Consider the following 27,780-nt stretch of genomic DNA (forward strand, 5'->3'; position numbering starts at 1 on the left):
ATTTAACCATTGAGGTCTAAAAATTTTTTATTACTCCAGAAAGTTGTCTCATTCTCTTTTGTCATCATTCCCCAACACCTCCACTCCTGTCCCCAGGCAGCCACTGATCTACTTTCTGACATTAAAGATTAGTTTTGCCTTTTCTAGAATTTTGTAGAAATCAAAGGGTACACAGCATGTACCCTTCTGTATTTGGCTTTTTTTCCTCTGTGTAATAACTGAGATTTATCTATGTTGTATGTATTTATACTTTTCCTTTTTATTGTTAAATAACATTCCATTGAATGGATATACCACAGTTTATCTTTTCACCTGTTTTTGGATATTGGAGTCCATTTTATGGAGTCTAAAATCTTTCAACTTGGCTTTGATGATATTGGATTACTGAAAAATGAAAATATTTACTTCAGAGAACTGACTGGCCCCTAGATTTTTTATAGAAAGTTGTAATTTAACTTTTTGACCTTTCTAGTAATTTTTTTGCCTTACAGTATAAAATTTAGTTACTAATTTTGTAACTAATTTGTTTGTTACTAGTGTAGAATTAAATGCTCTCAAGTATATGACCTCATAAAGATTTAGTAACTAATTTTGTTATGCTGAATAAGAAAAAAGTTGCATATAATACAGTTTTAACACAGTATCCAGTGTGTGAATGATTTAATGAAATATTTGAACCTTTTTGTTTTGTTTTGTTTTGTCTTGTTTTGTTTCCAGGAAGGTTATGTTCAAAAGAAAAAGGAACTATGGGGAATCTGTATCTTTATTGCAGCAGTTGACCTAGATGAGATGCCGTTCACTTTCACTGAGCTGCAGAAAAACATTGAAACCAGGTAAAATTTCTTATATTAATATAGGCCTCTGCCATCAAAGAAAATTATTTCTGGACTATCGTTTTAATAGACTTTAGGGAATTAGTGGGAAATGCTAAAATTAAATAAAACGCAGAAAACTTAGGTCAACTAGTGAACTCCTGTTCTCTGTTGGAGCCCTTAATGAAAGTGTATTTATGCCACACTTTCTTAAAAATGTAGCAGTTTGTGTCCTGGGAAAATTTCCATTGTGTCTCTCACTATCTGTAAACGTTCTTAATTGTAGCTGTTGATAAAGTGGACAAAAAAAGCAAAGATTTATGAAGTAGACTTACTATATATTAAAACCTTTGTGAAAGTAGTGTGAGTCTATCTTAAAGGAATTTAGTTGATTTATTAAAGTTTAAGATTATTTAATATAATAGATATTATAATTATATATGTTTTGAGACTGTATGTTCAGTTGAGTATCTATTATAATACTTGTCCCTGTAATTACTTAATTAACGTCTGTATTGAGTTTCTAAGCCTAATAAGAGGAGTTTACTGTTTCCAACAAGTCAAGAGAAGCCTGGGAATTCCAGTCATTTCTTTTGCAGTATATTTATGAAATGTAACAGTAAATAATTTTACCAAAAAGATAGTAGTGTATGTTTTTTCTTGGATAAAGCCATCTAGAGTTAGACATAATTGGTGATTTGTGTAAATGAGATAAATTAAATTGTTGCATGTTTTAGTAACTTTTTCTTATTACCTCTAAATAAAATGTGGAAACAAAGGCCTTGTATGTTCATATTTAACTTATTGACTTAGAATTGGTTTACCTCTCAGAGATTTCACAGTTTAACTTTATTAACTAAAATTACTAAATCAAAATAGTTTTTATATAGCTGAAAAATAATCTAAATATAGAGATAAAATTTTACGTTGATTTATTCATTTATTCAGCATATGTTTTCGTGACCTCTGAGGATTAGAAAGAGAATGAATGTTTGGGTTAAGATAAACTGGGTTTATTTTACAAGGTATATGACTTGGAGCAGATTGCTTATCCTTATTAAGTCTCGGGTTCCTTTCCTTTCCTGTGAAATAAAAGTTATTAACTACTTGATAGAATTAGGAGAATTAAATAACTTATAATGAGCAGAGAAGTAAATAGCTCTCGAGTCAACGCCTGTAACACCATAGGTGCTGATGAGGTCTTGATCTCTTTTTTTCTGTAGATTCCTCCTATTACCCGCCCCCCCCCCAAACAAAAAGGGGGAAGGAAACAAAACTTATCAACTGCTAGGCACTATGTTACTCTACTAGGTTCTAATGATACAGAGGTGAGATATAGTGTCTGACCTCAAGAAACTCATCCAGTTTAAATTAAACAGATGACTGCAATACAGTGTTATATAGCTATCCATAGACTGCTAAATAAATATGACAGAGAAAGTCTATTACATCCTTTATCTATAAGGTGAAAGAATTTTCCTGGAAATGATTGTCCTAAACTTTTTCTCTGAGTATTCATAGAGCAACTCTGATTTATAAAATGGGCATATCATAAATAATATCACTACAATAATTATAGTAATGTATTTGGTACAACTTTTTCTTGGGGCATCTCTCAGCGTTCTGATAACTATCCAGGAATGTTACCTAAACCACTGCTTCTTAAAAGTACTCTGGTGAAGGGCTAGTTTCTTTTCTTCCCAGTATGTCATAGACTGATGTTTTAAAAATAAGTAATATAAATTAATTACTAGAAAAATGAAACAAAAATCATACTAAGCACAGGACTAAATTTTTTATTATTGGATTCAGCAGGCAGTAAAATTAGTGTCAAATTGCCATAAAAGTTTTTAAGTGTTTACCCTCAATTTCTGTACTTAATCGTGGACTGGTAAACAGTTTATGGACCATTATCAATCCATGGAGCACTGCTCCTAATATGTAGTTATCTACAGATCTGTGTGTTTTAATTATGGCTTTTTATGCCTGTCTGCCTGCCCTCCTCTCACCTTCCTGCCTTCACTTCTTTCCTTCAGAGGAAGACTACAGAAGGAATAGAGACTCACTTAAGTTACCCCTAGAAAAAGAAGGCTTTTTAGTAACAATTCACAGTTTTCATGGTGCTCCATGGATAGGTATTGCCATATATCTCAAAACTGGAAGTGAGAGTGGTTCCTGAATAAATGCCGTTCTAAGTTTGATTTCTTTTTCTCAGCAGGTTAGCTCCATTCTTTTTCTTTTTTTAAAGGATCGATTTTTATTTATCTATTTATTTTTGGTTGCGTTGTCTTCGTTGCTGCGTGTGGGCTTTCTCTAGTTGCATCGAGCAGGGGCTACTCTTCATTGCAGTGTGCGGGCTTCTCATTGCTGTGGCTTCTCTTGTTGTGGAGCACGGGCTCTAGATGCGCGGGCTTCAGTAGTTGTGGCACGTGGGCTTGGTTGCTCCGTGGTGTGTGGGATCTTCCTGGATCAAGGCTTGAACCCGTGTCCCCTGTGTTGGCAGGTGGATTCTTAAACCACTGCGCCACCAGGGAAGTCCCCATTCTTTTTCTTTTCTAAGCAGCATCATGATTATCTACTCTGTATCATTTCTATTCCTCCCTTATTTGCTTTCCCACAAAGCTTGTCATGGCTGCCCCAATCCCTTCTATATCAGTGGAACTTTTCATAACCTTCTTTTGTGTTCTGTGCCCTCTGCTGATTAGCTGAGGATTTTATTTTTCCAGTTCCCAAGATAAATGTCTGAGTGGTACAGCCCTCTTTTTGGAATGAAACCTGTAACTCACTGGTTGCTAGACAGCCTATGGATGGGTCTAGTGACCACCCTGCAGTTCAGTTAGCTGCTTTGGTATAACTCCTTAGACAAACTTGATTAGAAGTGAGTATGTGAGGTGCAGTTGATGATTGCTATCTGTAGCGCCCTATTTTTCAGAAGTAAAAAATGTATGTATTGATATTTCAAATAGGTTAATTTTTATAGAAAACAATAAACAATGATTTAAAGTTATTATTTAAACAACTTAAAATTTTTAATCAGTTTCCCTTTTCCCTTCCCCAACAATTCAGTCCTAAAACCGCTGGTGGGCTGAAGAAAGTAGGTGTGTGCATCTGTGGTGGGGAGCACTGTGGTGCCCAGAGAAGGATGCCAGAGCCAAAGTGGGATGAGGAGGTCATCCACCAGGGGCCTGGGGCTTCTTGACATGGGCTGCTTGCTGTGCAATGTCAGAGACCAAGCAGGGTGTGCAGGCAGCTGGTATAGGGAGTCGTGGCACGTGTGAGGTAAGGGCAGTCTGGGGTGAGGAGTCAGAGCCCTACTAGGGTGAGGACGGTATCCACGTGGAGGGGGGAGGGCAGTCCAGGATGGGGGGAGTCAGTCTGAGCAGGAGAGGAGGGTGCCCATGTGGAGGAGTGGGTAGCTTGGTACTTATATAGGGGGATTGATTAAATGAGTAAATTAAAGATAAGTGGGTCCCAGGTTTCTCACTGTCAAAGAAGAGTTATAAATATGGAAAGGGAAACACTGGAAGGAACCCTGTAGTTTTTGTGTTGGAATTGGATAAATGGATGTGAACTTGTGATTTTAAAACATACAGATAGATACAGAAATAAATATATGTATATGTCTGTTATAACCCTTATTTTTTTTCTGTGTTCTTGATGATAAGTAGATGTAGGCATAGGTGTATAGATATAGTGGTATAGATTGAAGACTAGTTGATTTTTTTCCTCTTTAAATTCTAGTAAAATGCAAAAACTAAGTTCCTTCCAAAGGATATGTAATAGTGATTTGGTGTAGAGCTAACAAGTGTTTTGAATTGAAATGTCTATGCTTTGAAAATGAAACAAAATGAATTTTTAAAGTTATCGATTCACTTTTTTCTATTCTTTCCTTTGTAGTGTCTATAAATTTTTTGACTTACTAAAAGAAATTGATACCAGTACCAAAGTTGATAATGTTATGTCAAGACTGTTGAAGAAGTATAATGTGTTGTGTGCACTCTACAGCAAATTAGAAAGGTAAAGTACAAATTTTATTAGGGTTACACCCTGCTTTTTCATATCAGTGTTCATGATTAGCTTCCATCTGGGAACTGTTACATTCTTAGTAAAGTTATTAAGTATTACACCTTAGATTTGTCCCCTTAATATTCTTAACTTTCTTATTTGTCCAATCATATTCATTCTGAATGTTTCTTCCAAAATTACTTGTTTTACTCATGGTTCTCATTTTTTTTTTAACAAACTTAAAGCTAGTTTCCACTTAGCCTTCTCTGCCAGAAGACTTGTAGCTCTGAATGGAAGGGTGACCTAAATTTAAAATTCTTCCTAATGGTGATACTATGTTTAGAAAAAGAAAGCATGTTGGCACTGGAAGGTGTATGTGACCTATACTACTGAGCTATGACTTGTATTCTCCATGGTGGTTTAGAAGAGGTAGTTTCTTTGTGGAATATCCTTTAAGAAACTTCAGGCTATCAGCTGTTTTATTCCACATAAATTAAGAAACTACAACAAGCATTAATGAAGTGACTGTTAGTACCTGCTATGTGTTAGATGCTAGGGATGTAAAATCATATGATACTATGATCATCAATTAGCTTAGAGTAAATAAATAAATTCTATCTTTTAATAAAAATAAGTGCAATAATCATTTAATGTGCTATTGTAGAGGATTATTTGTAAGAAGTAGAAATTATGTAGTGGGCAAAATACTGTGTATGTTTAAAGGTAAGAATAATTTTGGGGTGAAAAAACTATAGAAGAAGGCAATGTCTGAGTAGGGTTTAAAGGATAGATAGAAACTCAGCAAGCAAAATATGTGGAGACTGGGACTGAGTATCCTAGGCAGAGTGATAAGCATGTGTGCAGAGCCAGAGCAGTACTGTAAAGTATTTTGATATTGCTAATGGCTAGAAGGTAGGAGGGAATTAGACTGATAGTGAGCTTGGACTTTACCCAGCAGGAGATGGAGAGTCATTGATTTTAAGCTAGGGAGTGACATAGTCAGATTTGGCCTTTAAAAGGTCACTCAGGCCTTTGCAAAAGGGATTTGGAATTTTTATTGACTAGTTACATGAGATAATTTAGTGTATATTGGCCTTGAAGTAGATCAATAGGACTTCTTCTATCTTATATGTACCTTCTTTTGAAGAGCAGTTGGGAAGATTAACTGTGATACTAAAGCCTGTTTATTTCAGGGTAGACTATATGTGTATATATGACAATGTGCTGTAGTGATTAGGATAACTTTTAAAAAGCTAAACAGATCTAGATGTTAATAATAATTTTGTCATCCATTGACTGTGTGAGCTAGGGAAACATATTTAACGTCTTTAAACCTCAATTTCAATCTGTAAAATATAGCTAATAATGCTCTCCTTGCAGAGTAATTGTAAGATAATGTTACTGGTTAGCTCACCTCCAAGCACATACTAACTGCTAAATAAACAGTAGCTTTTAAAGCTATTATTAACTACATTAATGCTGTCACATAGAAATATAAAAATGCAAGCCATATATATTTATTTATTTATTTATTATTTTTGGCTCTGTTGGGTCTTCGTTGCTGCACATGGACTTTCTCTAGTTGCAGCGAGTGGGGGCTACTCTTAGTTGTGGTGTGCGCGCTTCTCATTGCGGTGGCTTCTCTTGTTGCGGAGCACGGGCTCTAGGCACGTGGGCTTCAGTAGTTGTGGCTCGCGGGCTCTAGAGTGCAGGCTCAGTAGTTGTGGCGCATGGGCTTAGTTGCTCCACGGCATGTGGGGTCTTCCCAGACCAGGGCTTGAACCTGTGTCCCCTGCATTGGCAGGCGGATTCTTAACCACTGTGCCACCAGGGAAGCCCAAGCCATATATTTTAAATATTCTAGTAGTTGTGTGACAAGTAAAAAGAAACAAGTGAAATTAATTTTAACATTTTATTTAACTCATATATCCCAAAATATCAAATTTCAACACATAAATTTGTATACAGATGTTCATGGCAGCATTTTTTATAATAGCCAAAAAGTGGAAACACCCTGAATGTCCATCAGCTGATGAATGGATAAACAAAATGTGAACTATCCATATGGTAGAATATTGTTCAGCCATAAAAGGGAATAGAGTTCTGCTACATGCTACAATATGGATGAACCTTGAAAACATTAAGCTAAGTGAAAGATACCAGACACAAAATGCCACATATTTCATTATATGATATGTCCAGAACAGGCATATCCATGAGATGGAAGATAGGTTAGTGATTGCTAGGGAATGGGAAGTGAAGGGAATGAGGAGTATCTGTTAAAAGATGTGGGGGTTTTTTTTGGGGTGATGGAAATTTTAGATAACGGTGATGATTACATAACAAAGTGAATATACTAAAAACTACTGAATTTATACACTTTAAAATGATGAATTTTATGTTAGGTAAATTATATTTCAACAGGAAAACATGAAACCAATAGAGAAGTTTTACATTCTTTTTCTCATACTAAGTATTTTTTTAAATATTTTGGTGTGTAATTTACATTTACAGCACAACTTCATTTGTACTAGCCAAAAACATTTCAGGTGTTCAGTAGCCATAGGAGCTTGTGGTTAACGTATTAGACAGCATAGATTTATATTGCATGTCATTATCTTTACTGTATGATAACATTCTATTCTGAGTTACATTAAATTACAAAATGATATAAAACAATGCATCTGACATTAAACATATTTTCTTTTTTTTTTTTTAATTTTATAGCTACTTTATTTATTTATTTATTTATTTTTGGCTGTGTTGGGTCTTCGGTTCGTGCGAGGGCTTTCTCTAGTTGCGGCAAGTGGGGGCCACTCTTCATCGCGGTGTGGGGACCGCTCTTCATCGCGGTGCGCGGGCCTTTCACTATTGCGGCCCCTCCCGTTGCGGGGCACAGGCTCCAGACGCGCAGGCTCAGTAGTTGTGGCTCACGGGCCCAGCTGCTCCGTGGCATGTGGGATCTTCCCAGACCAGGGCTCGAACCCGTGTCCCCTGCATTAGCAGGCAGATTCTCAACCACTGCGCCACCAGGGAAGCCCTAAACATATTTTCTATAATTATAAAAATTCCCTCTTGATTACCATCTGCTTTTTTTTTAATATAAGATAGTAGTTTTCTCTATGTAAATTTTTGATCTACATATTTTTTGTGACTGGCTTCTTTCGCTTAGCATGTTTTCATGGTTCATCCATGTTGTAGCATGTTTCAATACTTCATTACTATTTATTATGGAATAATATTTCATTGTATGGCTATACCACATTTTATTTATCCATTCATCTACTTATAGTCATTTGGGTTGTATGTCTTTTAAGTAGTTGACAGTATAAAGGAGAGCAAGTGTATATTTATAGAGTTTGTTATATTAACTTTATTATATATCATTTCATCTTCTCTTCATTTGTTTCCATGGATTTGATTTATCATCTTGTGTCATGTGTTTACTCCAATACAGCTTTGATCCTACCCACCTCTTTGTGCTGCTGTTGTCAAACACATTACATTTCATATGTTAGAGGCCCAAGAATACAATATATACATATTGTGTTATGCAATTGTATTTTATATCAATTAGGAGAAGAAATATGTAATTATACCATCTTTCATAATAACATAATTACCTTTACCAGTGCTCTTTGTTTATTCATGTGGATGTGAATTACTGTCTTGGGTCATTTGTTTTCAGCCTGAACTTCTTTTACTATTTTTTTATAAGATGAATTTGCACGTTCTCTGTTTTTGTTTGAGACTATCTATTTCACCATCACTTGTGAAAGGTAGTTTTGCTGTATATATGAGTCTTAGTTGACATTTTTTTTCTTTCTTTGAGTATGTAATCCCCACTGCCTTCTGATCTTCATTGCTTCTGTTGAGAAGTCACCTGTTAATGTTATTGGGTTCCCTTGTATATGATGGATCATTTTTCTCTTGCTGCTTTCAGGATTTTGTCTTTGTCTTTCAACATTTATCCTATGATATATCTAGGTGTGAATCTCTTTACATTTATTCAACTTGGAGTTTGTTCTGTTTCTTGGATGTGTAGACTTGGGAGTTTTCAGCCATTATTTACAAACATTTTTTTTTCTCTCTCTCCCCATTCTTTTTTGGTACTCCCATTACACATATATTGGTGTATCTTTTGGTGTCCAAAAAATACACCAATATATTTTTTGGTGAGCCTCTTCTGTGAGCCTCTTCATTTTTCTTCTTCTTTTATCTCTTTGTACTTCAAACCACATAACCTCTTTTGATCTGTCTTCAAGTTTAGTGCTTCTTTTTTTCTGCCAGCTCAGATCTACTTTTGAGTCCCTCTAGTGAATTTTTTATTTTGGTTACTATACTTTTCAACTCAAATTGCCATTTGGTTCTTTTAAAGTAATTTCTGTCTTTTTATTGATAATCCTCTGTTGGTTGAGACATTGTCAGCATACCTTTTTTTCTTCTTTAAGCATGATTTCCGTTAGTTCTTTGAACATATTTATAATAGCTGTTTCGAAGTCTTTGTTAAGTCTGACACTTTGGTTCTCTTAAATACAATTTCTGTTGTCTGCTTTTTTCTCTATGTAGAGGTCACACTTTCCTGCTTCTTTGCATATTTCATATTTATTTTTGAAAACCGGACATTTTTGATAACATTGTAGTAACTCTGGGAGCTGATTCTTTTCTCTCGTGGGGCTTGCTGCTGTTGTTTTGTCTTTGTTATTTGTTTAGTGGCTTAGCTGTACTATCTCAATGAAGTCTTTTTCTCCCACAGTGTGTAGCGTCTGATCTTGCTCCTTAGTGTAGCCTTGGACAGGTACATAGTCACTCTGAGCTGACAGTGGTTTTAGCTGGGTTCTCTTTGACTATCTTTTCCCTGTTCTTAAGCTAACTGCCTCTGTTGATATCACACCTAGTTGCTACCTCTCACTAATTGCCGACTGATTGCTTTATTATTATTATTTTTTTATAAATGTATTTATTTATTTTTGGCTGCCTTGGGTCTTCGTGGCTGCATGCGGGCTTTTCTCTAGTTGCAGCGAGTGGGGTCTACTCTTCGCTGCAGTGCCTAGGCTTCTCATTGCGGTAGCTTCTCTTGTTGCGGAGCACAGGCTCTAGGTGCGCAGGCTTCCGTAGTCGTGGCTTGCAGGCTCTAGAACGCAGGCTCCGTAGTGGTGGCGCACGGGCTTAGTTGCTCTGCAGCATATGGGATCTTCCAGGACCAGGGCTCAAACCCATGTCCCCTGCATTGGCAGGCGGATTCTTAACCACTGCACCACCAGGGAAGTCCTGCTTTATTGTTTTTGACAATGCTCTGGGTCACAAATTGCTTTACAGTCTAATCTGATTAAATTTGGCTCCCTCTGCAGGAGTAGTATTTGAGGCTAGCCTTGAGGCTTATTTTGATACTAGGAGAGCTATTCTTAGCTGTTTCTTTCCGTGGTTCTCTCCTAGATGATCTAGGATTTAGCTTTTTGCTCTCATAAGATCTGTTGGCTTTCTCTTGCTTCCACCAAAGTCTGTATTGCTTTCAACAGTTCTCTTATTCTTGAACATCCCCACACTCCATTCCAAATGAATTCCCTTGGGGAGAGCTCAAGGCTCTCTGTTCTTAGGGCCTGCCTCTCCCCTAGGCACCACTTCTGTGCCACTGCTTGGGAGGTCAGGATGAGGACAGTGGTCCCTTTTCTTGGAGTGATATCTCTGTTTTAAGAGTAGGGCACTGAGAAGAGGTGATAGCCCCTGGTCTTCCCAGATTGCCTTTCTTGGCTGGAACCTCTGTCCTATGAGCTGCTCAGCAAGAGAAGTCAGTATTTTTGATGTGCTCTATGCCTGGAGTAAAACTTTACCCTATGAGTGGGGGCTAAGCGGAAGACAGGAGCCCCAGACCTCTCAGCTCCTCTTGCTTGGGATAGACTTTCTGCAACACAGATCTGGGGGCGATGAGAAATGCTGGTAGCCTACTCTTTCCAGAGAGATAGTTCTAGGCTGGGAGCTGGAGAGAGAAGAGCCCTGTGTCTTGTCTACACCTGCCAGGGGTAGAGCTTTGTTATGCTGAGTTGGAGAGGAGGAGGAAATGAGTTTTGCTTTGAATTCTACAGACTGTCATTGTTCTTACCAAGATTTAGTAGATTTTCTTGAAGAAATATTTCCTTTTTTTGTTGTATGCCCTTAGGAAAATTTCCAGAGACTTTAAATGGTTTTTAAAAAATAGTTTTACTAATTGTAGTTATTATATTAGGAAACAGGTCTGCAGAGAACCTTACTACACCATTCTAGAAGTCATTGTCCTAAATAGGTAGGTTTTATACAGTAAGTCCCCTACATATGAATGAGTTCCATTCCGAGAGCACATTCGTAAGTCCAATTTGTTCGTAAAGTCCAGCAAAGTTAACCTAGGTACCCAAGTAACACAATTGGCTACATAGTACTGTACTGTAAAAGGTTTATAATACTTTTCACACAAATAATACATAAAAAATAAACAAACACAAAAAAATAAAACATTTTTAATCTTACAGTACAATACCTTGAAAAGTACAGTAGTACCAGCTACGTCACTGCTACTTTTATGCTTGTTTCCAGACATCCTGGCCTTGAAATAAAGTTACTGTACTACTGTACTCTATACAGTACTGTACAGTAAAGTACACAAAGCATAACCACTTGTAGAGGATGCACACAGGTGACAGTGTACACCAGACACGTGAACTAACTTACACGATTGGACATGTGAACGCACGTTCACATCTTTGAAAGTTTGCAACTTGAAGGTTCGTGTATAGGGGACTTACTGTAGTACTTTTCAGTTGTGTTATTTCAGTGACACTATTAGTTAAATAAGCTTTTATGACCTGATCTGAGATTCTAACCAGATCAAGATTGAATTACAGAATGTATTCCAAGTTAGAAATGCACATATCAAATCCAGTCTTTTTGTAATTAGATATTACAGTGATGTGTGAAATGTCATAAATTGGAAACATCTACTTTAACTTTGTTTTATAATGCTGTACTTGAGAAAAAATTTATCCTTCTTAAAATAAGATGAATAAAGCATGATAAAACTGATTTCTAAATTATGAAAAAAATTTAAAAGTAACTTTTAAAAAAGCCATAATGTTAACATAATTATTTCTTCCTTTCAGGACATGTGAACTTATATATTTGTCACAACCCAGCAGTTCGTAAGTACCTCAGAGCATGTTATTTTTCACTTCTGGGTTGTTTTTTTTTTAGAGATTTTTGTGGAATAATCCCAAACACGTTGATAGTTTCAGGGTTAGTTTGATTGACTGTTCTATGCTACTTCATAAATTAAGGTCATAGATTTAAGCCCTATACGGCTTATTTATCTTTTCACAAAGAAAGTGGTATGAAATACATGCCTTTTACTACAAGGGAGAACTAATAAGGTTGAAGTTAATTCAGAGCAACATTTTGCCAGCTCTGGGAAAAATGCCAATTCATTGACAAAATCTTTTTTCAGAGTATATTATAGGCATTTTATTAACTAAGACTCAAGAGCATAACTTTTGAGTAAGAATAAACATGAACGTCTATATTAAAATTTTCAAATAGTCATTTTAAATGTATGATACACGTTCCAACAGTATACCATTGTAAGAGCTCTAGAGTTTTTCTTCAGAAACAGAACAAGCAGTATGTGAGATTTTCTGCCCCATTGAAGTAATAATGCTGAAGATGATTGCTACAAAGGGAAATTGTGTATTAATTAATTAACTCTATTAATTCTACTTGTTAATTCCAACAAGTGAATAACTTAATGTTTATGAAGGCATAGTGTTAATTTGGTAGAGTCACCCAAACCTCTGTTTTTCTGCTTACAGAAAATTGATTTTAATTAAAAAAGAGAGCAGAAAAGCATTAATTGGAAACCATGTATGTCATATTATACCACTTTCTGTGCATATTTTTAGATTACAGTAGAAGATATTCAATATTTTCTTTAAAAAATGTATACTACTCTGGGAAAATATAAATAACATGGTGAAAACACTAACTGAATTGAGACAAATTGAATTCATGTATAAATTGTGCATTTAAGATGGACTGTATTCTATTATGCGATCAACTCTGGTCTATAATTGTAAAAAATGAAAAAAAAAAGGTGTAGTTGGAAAACAGTGTGAGTTTTCTTTTTCTTCTTTCTATTTGTTTACTAGGATATCTACGGAAATAAATTCTATGTTGGCGCTAAAAGTTTCTTGGCTCACATTTTTACTAGCTAAAGGTAAAGTCATTATGTTTGTTACATACTAATGTTTCAAATGTAATAATTGATAATTCTTTCGAATAAGCTCAAAATTTTAATTCTATTTAATATTGTTCCTCCTTCCCCCTAGTTCTTTGTGTGACTTTTTAACTGTTCGCAAGTTCTTGTAATTCTGATACTGGAGGCAAGCTTGAAAATGTCTCATTTCATTTCTTTTTCTAATATTTTTCATTCTTTCCTATTTTTAAGAATAATGTTACTGTTTTTATAAAAGTGATATATATTCATGATAAAGAATGCAAATAATACAGCAAAGCAGAAAGAAAAATGTAGAAAAATTACCCAAAACCCACCTAGAAATAATCATTAAAATTATGTGGTTGTATGCACAGAAATGTATCTGGAATAACATTCTGATTAAAAAAGGTGGGTGGATGAGTGCACTCACAAACATATATATAAGTTTTAAAAATAATATATTATTGTGCTATGTTTAAAATATAAAAATTAATTTTACTCAAATTTTATAGAAGAAAATAAGAGAAATGGAAGGAATTGCTTAAATTTATATGTTTTGTCACTTAATCAGTATTATTTCTTAAAATATTACTCTAAGATTATGAAAACATTAAGAGGTTAGAATCTTTATTTAACTTTGTGTTTTGAGTTAAAGCAATATATATTAATCTGCTCTGAAGAAAAAGAATTCTCACTCTTCCTGTCACCTCCCTATTCCCTACTTTCAGATTTGCATATTTTTTGTTATCATTACATTACCAAAGATTATAATATTTACATTCTGTTCTGTAATTATAATTATCACAGTTGTTTTGTCTCATTTATGTATTTAAAACGGATTCTAAGCTTATTGTCACTCCTGTATCATAGCTTCTCCATTTCTGAGTTCTTTATTTTGGTCTATCCTTAGCTGACTAGATTTTACCGTGACGGAGTTTTTCAAAAAAGCCTTTTTGGCGCTATGTTTTCTATGTTTGACATGTTTATGAACCATGTCTGTAGTCTTTAGACTTGAAGGACAACTTGGTTGAGTCTTCTGTTCTTGTATCGTGTTTTTTTTTCCTCAGGACACTATTTTCTGGAATTGAACATTGCTGTTGAGAAATCTGAGACTAGCTTAATTTCCACCCCCCCTCATTTTCTTCCTTGAATATTTGAAGAATTCCTTTTTTAAAAATTTGAGATTTAATACATTAACCAGAAAGTTTCTGTACCTTCAGTATTGGGATTATTAGTGGTTTAGCAGTCAGATACCAATAAGATAGAAAATGAATCAAATTAAACTTCTCTTTTAAAAATACTGCACAACATAGAGCCATAAGCAAATATGTCATAGCTATATGATTTGTATATTTTGTGTAGCTACACTGTTTTTTTCTTAGGTGTTTATTATATGCATTAATTTCCTTATATACAGCTCTTTATAATAAATATACAGCTCTTTAGTTGTATATTTATTATATAAACTTTTAGGATTTTGTGCTAAATAATTGCTTTATAGATGACTTTATAATTATGTACTATTTTTATTATTTCTTAATGGCTTTGGTTATTTCTTAATATTTTGGAGTGGGTTGAAATTGAAAATATATGAGGTTTCATAAATAAATAGAACTGAAGACTAACATGTATCATTCTTCAAAATGATTTTCAGAGGTAATAAATTTTATAACTCTTACCAAAACTGGAAGTGAGTTTAAAGAAGGAAAAATCAAAATAAATTTAGACATAGGGACTGAATTATTATAATAATACCTAAATGTAAAATTCTCATGGTAGACTTATACTTCATTTATAATTTTTTTAGTAAATTTATTTATTTTATTTATTTATTTTTGGCTGCATTGGGTCTTTGTTGTGTAGGCTTTCTCTAGTTGCAGTGAGCGAGGACTACTTTTCGTTGCGGTGCGCTGGCTTCTCATTGCAGTGGCTTCTCTTGTTGTGAAGCACAGGCTCTAGGCACATGGGCTTCAGTAGTTGTGGCAGGCGGGCTCAGTAGTTGTGGCTCACTGGCTCTAGAGCACAGGCTCTGTAGTTGTGGTGCGTGGGCTTAGTTGCTCCACGGCATATGGGATCTACCCAGACCAGGGCTCGAACCCGTGTCCCCTGCATTGGCAGGCGAATTCTTAACCACTGTGCCACCAGGAAGTCCCCATTTATAATTTTATAACTTTATATATTTTTATATATTGCAAATCTGACTGAATTATTGCAAAAAAAAAAAAAGATCTTTAACATGCTTCTAGTGATTGTTGCATAAATGAGTATATGGATACAGCCATACCCACAATTTTCCCTGACTTAAAGACCTCAATCTCTACCTTAAGATGTGGACCTTCTTTGTTTTCAGGGCAAGTTTTACAAATGGAAGATGATCTGGTGATCTCATTTCAGTTAATGCTGTGTGTCCTTGACTATTTTATCAAACTCTCACCTCCTGCATTACTCAAAGAACCATATAGTAAGTATTTTAAGTAATTTATGCCCCTCCTACTTCATCATTCAACAGTTGTTTATGGACTTACACTAGATCCAAAACGTGGTTCTAGAGCCAAGGGAATAATAAAAAAGAAATCAGACATGGATTCTGCCCTTGAGTAGTATAAGATATAGAAGGAGAGATAAGTAAGCAAGTAATTAGAGTATATGGTTGAAAATAGTCTGGGCCAAAATATAGCAAATACTATGGGAGTTGAGGAGATGAGAGAGTTTTCCAAGCTGGGAAAGACCAAGGAAGACCATAAAAAAGTGGTGGCATTTGAACTGAGTGTTGAAGGAGTAGTTAGGGTTTGAGTGTTGTGGTAAGTTGGGAGACTGCACTCCCAGTAAAGAGAAAATCAAGAGGCGAGGCATAGGTATAAATGAGACTGCACAGGGAAGAGTAGCCCGTTCTATAGGAACGGATTAACTAAATTTTTATTATTGGAAGCTATAATGATTATGTGACTGATTTTTTTTTTTTTTTTTGCGTATGAACTGTAATTGATCCACTTCAGTGGGTGATGAGATGGGAGGTGTATTTAAATAATAGCTATTGCTGAAATAATTAGATAGCATTAAGCAAAGACAAGTATATTCCTCTTAGAATGGAATTGCTACCTTTGATGGCATGTAGAGTAGGATTTAAAATCACTTAATACACTATAGAGAAATGTAAACTTAACCAAGGCTTAGCTGATTCCTTGCTCCTAAAATGTTGACAGTATTAGTAATACTAAAAATAATAGGGGAAAGATCAAAACATGGAAGTCTCAAAGTGTTGAAGTGGCTGAAAAGCTGAAGCCTAATTAATCTTCGTGAACAATAACTTCCTGGAAAAATGAAACAGAATTTTGAAAAGATGTTGAACATGCTTGACAGAAAAGGCAGGTCATTTAGCAGAAACCACATGCAAAACAGAGGGGAAAAAATAGAAAACAATATATTTTAAAAATTTCTGAATCTTTAAAAATTTCCTTTATATGCCTTTTCCTCACTTTTTAAAAATGTTATAACTTTAATAAGTTGATATATAACTTTAGGTTGACAGCCTTTGTTCTTTTGGATAATTCAAATGTACATTTAATTCTGTAAGTGCCATGTTAAAGAGAAAGCAGGATAAGATGTTGAATTAACTGGCTATGGTAAACTTGTAATTAGCTTTTTATTATGAAGAATTTCAGTGAGCATAAGAGAAGAAAGTCGTATAATAAGCCTCCATGTACTTATCACCTGCCCTCAATGCATAACTTATGGTCAACCCATAGTCCTATCTGCTGCTCAATTCTACCAGCTATATTATTTTGAAGCACACTTTTGCATACCATTTCATCCCTATAAATTTCAGTATGTATCTCTGAAAGATAAAGTCTTTTAAAAAAGCATACTGACAGTACCATTCTCACACCTAAAAATCAATTAATAGTGATTCTTTAATTCCACCAAATATCTAGTAAGTGTCCATATTTTCAATTGTTTTATAAAAGTAATTAAAAAAATTTTTACATGTTGACTAAATCAGAATCTAAATAAGATCTCTACTTTGTGATTGGTTGGTATGGTTTTAAGACTTAAAAAGTTCTTCCTCCATCTATCTTTCTCTCTTTTTCTTGTAATTTATTTATTAAATAATCAGGTGGTCTTGTTCTGTTGAGTTTTCCATGGTTTAATTTTTAGTGATTGCATCCTATGGTATAGTCTTAACATGTTCCTCTATCCTGTCAGTTTCTTGTAAGTTGTTTGTTGGGCCTAGAGGCAGTTAATACTTTTTATACTTAGTCATCTGTAATCTCTTTAATAGCTGAATTCACATTCAGTTTGAATTGAAAATGCTCAAAATAATCCAGGGAATTTTTTTTTTAAATTACAATTTAGTGTCACATGAGTATATTTGTATGCTTAATTTTTTAAAAGCATCGTAATTTATTTGCTAAAACTTTAAAAAATTTATTTTTTATTCTGTATTTACAAATTGAATCCATAAATACATGCTTATTATTTTTAAGACTCTTTTAAGATAGAAAACATTTTTTCCCCTTGCAGACTAGTAGGATACACTTAATATTAGTTTATAAGTTGGCTATTTCCCTTGCATTTTTCATATTTGCCTGTGGGGTTTTAAATTTCTTTTTTGGGCTAGTTGGGGGCAGAAGAGAATAGGGATGGCAACAACTATTACCAGTATATAATTTACAGTAGATATTTAATAAATAGATTAAACTGTTAGCTTTTTAATGAAGCCTAATAATAAAAGTAGCAGAATGTTACCAAGATTATTTCTGACCTTCCGAGTTATAATTAGAATACTTCATTATTTTATACAGTGGAATGTGCAATTGTTCTTATCTAATTTACCATTTTTACAGAAACAGCTGTAATACCTATTAATGGTTCACCTCGAACACCAAGGCGAGGTCAGAACAGGAGTGCACGGATAGCAAAACAACTAGAAAATGATACAAGAATTATTGAAGTTCTCTGTAAAGAACATGAATGTAATATAGATGAGGTAATTTAACTTCATGATTTCTTTAAAATAGTTAAAGTAGATTTAGATGTAAGTTCTTCCTAACAGTATATAATTCTTTTATGATGAGCTTGCTTTTTGTAATTAGTGCCAACTCTTTTGCAGTAGCAAAATATTTATAAAAAGTTTAATTTTCATATTCAGTTACTTTGATTTTAAAGAGAATAGCTCCCTCACTCTGGAATCATTGAAATGTACATGATTAAGGCAATAGTTTTCAAATGTATTTGTTCTTTGATTCCTTTGTGGTTACTGATACTCCTAATGTTTTCAAGTATCCTGCTCAGAAAACCCTAGTGTTTTGGTTTAGTGCTAAGTGATACCAACATTAAATTTCTGTTTAGCCTTCTATAGTTACTCTTTTTCTAAATATCACACCAGGTGTTAATGACTGGTAGAGGATACATGAACACCCAGGAATTGCTTATCTTGTTAATAAAATCTGGAATGTTAGAATTGGAAGGACTCTTACAAGTAATGTACTTGGTCTCCTTTTACTAATGAATAAACAAGCTTCTAGAGACTGATAGCTGATTACTAACAGAGTCTATGCTTTGGACCATCTGCTACCAGTGCTTCTTTCACTGTGCCGTGCTCTTTCTCTCATAGACTGTTATATTGTCCACAATTCACTACTACTAGATAGCTATGTGAAATGTTGCATCTTTGAAATTGCTCTGTCAACTCTGGGAAGGAATTGGGGGTGTGATCTCAAAATCTAGTTTAAGAAGTGTTGGAATGATTTATCAAGATATCTGGGTTTTAGCACTGTGGCTTTTGTTAATTTTAACAAATATATAGATATAGACATATAGCTGTATCAACTTTACACATGTAATATATTTACTTTTCTAGAATAACAAATTATCTTTGCTAATAAGCTGACAAATGTAGTTGAAATATTTTTTTTTACTCCAGTCTGTTGCTTAGTCCCTCAAGATAATGAATAGGAATAAATGCAGTTTTCTAATTCCTGGTTGTTAATTCTCTGTATTTTAGAACTACTTATAAAATTGCATTTCAAAAATCAGGAATAAATCATGTTTTTCCTTTTTATTTTAAATAATTCTTCTATAATTTAGAATGTAATAACGATTTGTAAAGTGTAGGTGATTAATAGCTTTGGGGGTAATTCATATTAATTTGACACTTGATTATTTACATGTAGCATTTATAGTTATATAACTATTGGTTAGTTACATTTATGGTTATATAATTATTGGTTAGTCACACTAATTGGTTAAATAGAACTACCCACCTTATAATTATTCCAGTTCAGTGGGAATTAATTAGAAAACAATACTAATATGTATTACAGAAGCTTAATTCTTAAAGCATTTTTGTGAAGTAGAAGATAGGAACTTATTAATAGGAAGATATTAAATTATTCTACCTTAATAAATGTGGACTGCAAATTGGAAAAGGAAGTTAAGTGAAGAAAAGTAAGTTATTTAAAATTCCATAACACTTTGCCAGTGTAAAATAGTTAGGGGTATAACTCCAGGTTTTCCAAGGACGGTCTTTATTATCCATGTTAAATGTAGGGTTTTTTGTGTGAAACTGCATAATGACCAAAACATTTTCACTCGGTTTTGAATAGAATTGTTGGGTATTTGTATGTGAAATCATCTTCTTATAAAAGCAGGTCATTTTCCTAAATTTACGCTAAAATAATTGACTCGATATTCCCTAAGCTAGGTATGTGTGTGAAGTGGCCCAAAAATATGCTTTGGGGAGAAATCAGAGGCAGTGTAGAGAAGCTAAAAGAGTCTTGGCTTTGATGCTAGACAGATTGGGTTTCACTTCCAGCTCTGCCACTTCCTAGCTGTGTAACTTCGGTGAAGTCGCTTAATATTTTTGAGCCTCCCATGTTTTCACCATTTGTTAAATGTGGGATACTGAAGTTTGTTTCGATGGATTTTCTTCTTATAAATCCCATTTCATTAACAATTCCCCCCTGCACCTCCATTTTAGGACCTGAAATCTGCCTCACATAAATTAAAAAGTGAATAATTGAATTAATTATAAATAAGCATCACACTGGGTTGAATGTAACTCATTGATCAAAATGTCAGTTAACACTTTCATTCTATTGTTAATAGTGACAGAGATTGTTCTTTTTTTAAATTTTAATGGTCATGTAACTTTATCTTTTTCAGGTGAAAAATGTTTATTTCAAAAATTTTATACCTTTTATGAATTCTCTTGGAATTGTAGCTTCTAATGGACTTCCAGAGGTAATCTGAAAGAAAACGTAATAAAAAATTAATGCGTTTCGGGACTTTAGCGAGGGAGGAATAGTTGCCTAAATTTCTTAAGATCACTTTACTGTATATTAAATATTTTTTACTCAAGGAAAGAATCTAAGTAGAATTGTGGTGAATCAACTTCATATAGTAAGAAAAAACCCCTTTTGAACCCATTTATGCTCAAATGTATAAATAAGCAGCATTTAAAAATTTGCACTAGAAGTTGATTTGTACTAAAATTTTTCAAAAATCAGAATGTAGGCTTTTGAACTTCTAAATGCCATTAAATATTTAAATAGAAGTAAATATAATCAAATTTGATTCTAATTTGCTTTGCTATGCTTCTTTAAGCGTAGGAGCCATGATTAGTGCCATCAACATTATTGGCATTCCTGTACTTGGAGCAACTCTTTTGAGGCTTTTTTTTTTTTGGCCGCAACACGTGGCTTGCAGGATCTTAGTTCCTCCGCCAGGATGGAGCCCAGGCCCCGGCAGTGAAAGCCAAGTCCTAACCACTGGACTGCCAGGGAATTCACTCTTTGGAGTATTTTTAAAAAGCTACTTAATTGGATGTAGCTTTGGTTGAAATGACTGTGATTATACGGTAGAAACGTTTTACCTTAGTGGTGTGCCATCCGTCCATCTGTTTCTTTTCACATTTTTCCTCATATGTCTTGCTCTTCAGTGGGAACAGAACAACTGAGAACTTTATGCGGTAATGTGTGGAGAAAAGAATGCTTAAATAAATGATGAAGAACAAGTACTCATTGAGGAAGCAGTGTTTCAGACACACCTAGTATCAGTCACCAAGACCAAAAGACATGAAATCAGAGAGCTAGATTGCTGATTTTATGGCCTGAGTTGGTAGCTAGTCCTCCTTGAATTAACTAATTCATTCAATAGTTATTTAGTGAGTGCCTAATATATGCCAGGCATTGTGCTAGATATCATCAATGCAGAGATTTAACTCACAGTCACTGTCATTAAGGTGCTGGTGGAAGAGACGGACACAGAAGTAGAACATTAACAGGAGTCTACAAGAGTCTAATAGATGTGTACTCAGGGTGTTGTGATATCTCAGAGGAGGGCTACCTAATCCAAAGTGGGCCAGATAGGTTTTGCGGAAAATTCTTTGGAGGTGATGTGATTTCTGAGCTGAGTAAGGTTTATGACAAGTGGCATTTCCAGGGGTTGGAAATTATGGGTTTAAAGGCACAGTGATATGTGATAGTATGGTCTGTTCTGTAGAGTGAGTGGTAAGACATGGTACTAAAGAAACAAGAAGGGGCCAAAAGTTGTATTTCTGAGTTCTGTTACCAACTTATATACCAAAAAATACGCTGCTTACAACTCTAAAGAATCTTGGACATTCATAATTTTTTTCCCTCTGAAAGGATTACAGGGTTATTATTAGAAAATTCAAGATAAACTTGAACAGTCAATAAATGATTGATAATTAGTACCTAACTGACATAGGGCAGGAATGACGATTAAGCCTAATCAAACATGAATGGCTGTTTGGCCTAAAACACTTACGCAAACAAGCAAAAAGTTTACATTTAACTGGATTTTTTCCTACCACTCCTTTTAGAATGCAATTTTAACTCTCTCAGGTTGGAAACACTCTGGCTTTAAAAGTCACAGGAGAAAGCTGCTAAATGGTTTTTTATTGGGCATTGGTTTTTATATTATGATTAGAAAATTATGAATCAGAACTGATAAAAGAATTATAGATTGTAGCATTTGGAAAAGTGTCTAAGATTGGAAATAGATTGTGCAAGTATGTTAATTGGGCTAATTAATTGAGCTTATCCTCTTGCCCAAGATACGTAACTGAAGGGAGTCAGAGTGAACCAAAGGATTTAGAAAAGATAGGCAGAATACATAATAAAGGTCTGTTACAGTGTTTGAAAAATTATTTTATATTGATAAGTGTAGTAGAAGATTAAAAGTGAGTGATGTATAGGATGGAGGATCTCGGCAATTAAGTGGTTATAATAATGTCTTTTCATCTTACAGTTCCACCTCAGTATTGTTCTGTAGCATTGGTGATCCTTGTCTAGATAAAATGTGAGATATGTGCATAAAATAGGTTTAAAATTGAGTTGAAAAAAATTTGCAGTTTTCTTTACTTCACTTTTAGATATGCCTTATTTATATTCCATGTGAAGTCTGTATAGTGTAAAATTAAGTGTATATTTTTACGAAGATTCTTTAAATCTGTATTTCTGTGTACTGAGAAGTAATGACATGAAAAGGATAATCATCAATATTTTTTCCCTTTGAGGTGGAAAGTCTCTCTAAACAATATGAAGAAATTTACCTTAAAAACAAAGATATAGATGCAAGATTATTTCTGGATCATGATAAAACTCTTCAGGCTGATCCTACGGACAGGTATTATACATGATATGTTATTATTTGTTGATATGCTGGTTCATTTTTTAAAAAGTTAATATAAAATTGTATTCTCTTGAATTGTCATATAGAATCCTAAAGTAGGGATGGTTGACGGTAAGTATAGGCGCCTGTGAGATATTGTGTGTTCTGTTCCAGGCCATTGCAATAAAGCAAATCATGCAAACTTTTTGATTTCCCAGTGCATGTAAAAGTTATGTTTACACTGTACTATAGTCTGTTAAGTGTGCAATAGCATTATATCCAAAAAACAGTGTACATACCTTAATTTAGAAATACCTTATTTCTAAAAAATGATAACCATCATATGACAATGCAGAGTTTACAAACCTTCAATATGTAATAAAACACAGTATCTGTGAAGCACAGTAAAGCAAAGTGCAGTAAAATGAGATACGCCCGTAAAAAATTTTTGAATGATTGTTAAGTGTGGTTAATTTTAAGTCTTTAGCATGAAATCTTTTAATATTAACTAAAAAAATATGTATATATATAAAATTTGGAAGTTAAACACAAAATGTTTCAGATTTTATTTAAGTCAAAGTAAAGTTTTTGGAAGGCGTAATGTTTGAAAAACTTGAGTTTTGATATTTTTTGATACTGAACAATCTTGCTAGTAATATCATCAACATCTAACATTCTAGAGAAAACAAACATCTAACTTGCACTTTCAAAAAATTTCTTAGTGATTGGTACACCGTTTGTTGTAAACCTAGTGGAAAGAAACCCAACTTAAAAATTATGATGAAAAAAATAAAATTTTATTTATTTAAGCAGCTTCTGGATCATCTATTTCCTATCATTTCTATTATTTACTTAACCATTTTGTATGATATGAGTCAACAGAAGGTACTTTACTGCTTTTTTGACTCATAAATCACAAATTGTAAGTTTTCAGTCTGAATGACTTTGCTTATCATTATTTAGTTTTGAAATGCAGAGAACACCACGAAAAAGTAACCCCGATGAAGAGGTAAATGTGATTCTTCCACAGACTCCAGTTCGGTATGAATTTTTTTACTTTTGATTTTCATTATAATTATTTATTCAGTACTTTATAGTGCTTCGGGTTTATTCATTTGTTTCATTATATATTTGTATATACATGCAACAAATATATATTGAGTGCTCTTTGTATGCCAGACATGTTGTTACTAGTTGCTGAGGATATGATTATTAGACGTAGTTCTGTCTGTCCTTAAGATATATAACCTAGAATGAGAATGTGTTCCATTTCAGTATATAAAAAAGAGAAAAAAAAGTATCACCATTTGCTCTGTATATAACCTAGAAAGGTTGGAGCCATTTTTTAGTGTCCTTTTCCTCACTTGCTCCCCACATCTAATCTGTTTTCAAGTCTTGTGGAGTCTGCCTCCTGAGTATGTGAGTTCATCTACTGTTCCCCATTCCTACTCTTCCCACCCTTGTCCAAGATATCTCTGTCCTTCTCTTGGATTTTTTGCAGTAGCCTACTAACTGATCTTGCTGTTTCTACTCTCATGACTATCCCTCTCTCCCTATCACCAAATATATTCTCCAGAGAGCCCCCAGAATAATATTCTAGAAATGTAAATTAGATCATGTTCACCCTGCTGTTAAGTTTGTGATTGCTTCCTACTGCAATTGCAATACATTGCAAATTCCTTAACAGTGCCTACAAGACCTTATATGATCTAGCTTCTTTTACCTCTCCAACCTCGTCTTGTTTTCCTGCTCATTATGTACTAGCCAGTTTTCTGAACTCTCCAAAGTCTTCTTTTGTACTCAGTGACCTTCACATTTGCTTTTGTTTCTTCTTGAAACTCTTCCTTCTTTTCTATGAATTGCCAACTACTACCCTTCTTTTAGGTTCAGCACAAATACTACTTTTTTGAAGACTTATTTCTCTCTGAAGTATTTTCCTTTATTATTCTTTCTCACAGCATCCTGTTCTATTCCTTCAAAGTATGTATCACAGTTTGTAATTATAAATTCATTTGTGTGTTTGCTTGTTCTTGTCAATACCCACAATAGCCTTTAAGTCCATACCACATGGACCATGACTTTCTTGTTCACCATTTAATCATTAGGACCTAGGACAATACTTGGTACATAGTAAAACAATCAGTAATTTTTTCAAATGACTACATAGACACATAAAAATACATTTTTGTTTAAATATAGTAAGAGACATAGGACAAGTTAATGAGATGGCACAGAAGGGACTTTATGAAGTGATATTTGAACTGAATTTTGAAACATGTAAGTTTGTGTCACAGGAGACTGGCAGCATGTGCAAAGGCATGGAAGTATGGAACAACATGATGCATCTGGGGAACTATAAGCAGCTCTGTATTGATGGACTAAATGGGAAGATGAAATGGCAGGAGAGGAGGGTGGGTACTAGATCATGAAAGGCCTTATATTCCATACTCAGAAGTTTGGACTTTAGCTTGTGCAGGATATGGCCTGTTGCTATACCTGGGTGTTAAGCAGGGCTAGGATAAAACCAGACTTGATTTCTGAAAGTTTACATGGTAGTAGTTTGTGAAGAGATGGACTGAGGAGGGCGTGGTGAGAAATAGAGAGACCTGTCAGTCTGTCACAGTGGTTAGGCAAATTAGGATAACCTGAGGAGTTTTTTTTTTTCTTTTTTCAAAGTACATATGCCTAGACCCTGCTGCCATAGACATAGTCAAAATCTCAAAATGCTCTATTGCAGTAACTCAGTTGAGAGATGCTGAAGATCTGAACCAAGAAATAGGCAGTTGGAATGAAAGAGCAAGAACAGATTTGATAAATAGTTGATGAATTCATATTTAGAATATTATTCTTAAGGCATTTATGGGATATGAAGAAGATAATGTAGTAAGTAGTAGGATATAAGGATCTTATAGATTTGGGAATCATCAGGGAGAGTTAAAATCAGAAAAACAGGGTTGGGGGGTGGTGTGATGAATTGGGAGATTGGGATTGACATGTATACACTGATGTGTATAAAATGGATGACTAATAAGAACCTGTAGTATAAAAAAATAAATAAAATAAAATTAAAAAAAAAAAAAAAAGAACCAGAAAAACAGATGAGGTTGCCTGAAGTGACGGTGCATAATAGCAATAACGGTTGGCTAAGGGCTGAACCCTAAAGAATGCTAGCATTTAAGGACGAGATAGAAGTTAGATTAAAGAGAATGAGAGGTGTGATTGGGGAGGCCAGAGAATGAAGCCAAAGAAGCCAAGGGAGGAAGGGAGTTTCAGAAGAGAGCAAGTGTTTAAGAGTGTCAAATACCTCAAGAAAATCAAGTATCAGAACAAATAAAAAAGATCTTTTGGTTTTAGCAGTTGGCCACTTATGGCTTTAGTCATTGTGGCTTAAGTAGATAAGTACATGTACACGTCATAGAAGCAATATATTTAAAAGTTGAGGAAGTGTAGATATCAGTTTAGAGAGGCTTGACTGAGAACACTGAACATGTTTTATTAAATAATATTTAAAAACCCTTTGGCTATAAACATTCTACAGTTTTTTGCATCATTAAACAGTGCCTACAGAGTAGCAATGAACTGCTACTCCAAAATTGGAACATTAATATTTACTGTATACCATACACAGACACGTACACACACACACACACACACACACACACACACACAATTATATAATTAAAGAGATCTTAAGAGATTGACCTACTTTTATGTTTTAGTGATGATGACTTCTAAAATTATGTATGCTTTCATCTTGAAGGTCTCTGTGAAGGACAGTCACTTGGTTCTCTACTTGAGTTACTGAATATCTTACCATCTTTATTTGAAAATTTTTAATATTTAATTGTAATAATGTTTTCTTAAAATATTACCATTTTGATGCCAGTTTATGTTTTATCCTTAAAATAATGTCATTACTTTCATCAATTGTTTTGTTGATATTTAGTTCTATTAGTAAATAAGCATATCAGTTCTTTAATTATAAACTTACTGATGATGGACATATGCTTTCTTAAAGATTTAAGTAAAATGTAATTCCTCATAAACAGCAGTACACTAAGGCTTTTATAAAATCTTATTTCAGAGAACCTCTTAAAGATAAACAGGAGACAGTGAGATTGAAGATACGTGTAACTTATGAAATAGATACTTATCATTTTTTCTTTTTATTCCTTCATTGCTTAACACTTCTTCCTATTTTTTTCTAGGACTGTCATGAATACTATCCAGCAATTAATGATGATCTTAAATTCAGCAAGTGATCAACCGTCAGAAAATCTGATTTCCTATTTTAATGTAAGCCATATATGAAACATTATTTATTATGATATCTTGGCAAATAAATTTGAAATTAGAAGTTAAAATACTGAGTGTTTTTTTAAACACCCATTTCCCAACCAACATGTAGTTGTCTATTATCTTATTTCTTGCTTTTTTTAACTCTCCAAATTAGATATTATTAGTAGTATTGTTTGTTTTTTTAAAAAAATTTTTATTTATTTATATTTATTTTTGGCTGTGTTGGGTCTTCGTTTCTGTGTGAGGGCTTTCTCTAGTTGCGGCAAGCGGGGGCCACTCTTCATCGCTGTGTGCGGGCCTCTCACTGCCGTGGCCTCTCTTGTTGCGGAGCACAAGCTCCAGACGCGCAGGCTCAGTAGTTGTGGCTCACGGGCCTAGTTGCTCCGCGGCATGTGGGATCTTCCCAGACCAGGGCTCGAACCCGTGTCCCCTGCATTGGCAGGCAGATTCTCAACCGCTGCGCCACCAGGGAAGCCCCAGTAGTATTGTTTTATTTAGACAGTGTTATTTTTAGATTTTCTCATATTTACTTTTTGTGTTGCTCACCATTCTTTTTTACAACTTAGACCTCACTTTCATAATTATTTTCTTCTTTCTTCAGATACATCTTTTGATCATTCCTTTAGTGAGGGTTAGTTTGGGATGAACTTAACAAGCTTTTTGTTTTGTTTTGTTTTGTTTTTTGTCTTAAAATATCTTTACTCTTGGACTTCCCTGGTGATCCAGTGGTAAAGACTCCGCTCTCCCAATGCAGGGGGCCCAGGTTCGATCCCTGATGAGCGAACTAAGATC

General features: G+C 34.3%; 1 protein-coding gene across 3 annotated transcripts in view; it reads left to right on the top strand.

The window, feature by feature from the left end:
- Nucleotides 1–27,780, top strand: part of RB1 (RB transcriptional corepressor 1) — a 130,556-nt gene that overhangs the window by 26,238 nt on the left and 76,538 nt on the right. For all 3 annotated transcript variants that reach the window (XM_057532518.1, XM_057532521.1, XM_057532520.1), the window contains exons 3-12: nucleotides 718–833; nucleotides 4,710–4,829; nucleotides 11,948–11,986; nucleotides 12,986–13,053; nucleotides 15,404–15,514; nucleotides 17,898–18,040; nucleotides 20,218–20,295; nucleotides 22,595–22,704; nucleotides 23,653–23,730; nucleotides 26,898–26,985. In XM_057532518.1, the coding sequence (XP_057388501.1) occupies nucleotides 718–833; nucleotides 4,710–4,829; nucleotides 11,948–11,986; nucleotides 12,986–13,053; nucleotides 15,404–15,514; nucleotides 17,898–18,040; nucleotides 20,218–20,295; nucleotides 22,595–22,704; nucleotides 23,653–23,730; nucleotides 26,898–26,985 (951 nt within the window). The remainder of the gene's footprint in view (nucleotides 1–717; nucleotides 834–4,709; nucleotides 4,830–11,947; nucleotides 11,987–12,985; nucleotides 13,054–15,403; nucleotides 15,515–17,897; nucleotides 18,041–20,217; nucleotides 20,296–22,594; nucleotides 22,705–23,652; nucleotides 23,731–26,897; nucleotides 26,986–27,780) is intronic.

Source organism: Balaenoptera acutorostrata, chromosome 18, assembly GCF_949987535.1.
Source record: "Balaenoptera acutorostrata chromosome 18, mBalAcu1.1, whole genome shotgun sequence".
In the NCBI taxonomy this organism is placed as follows: Eukaryota; Metazoa; Chordata; class Mammalia; order Artiodactyla; family Balaenopteridae; genus Balaenoptera; species Balaenoptera acutorostrata.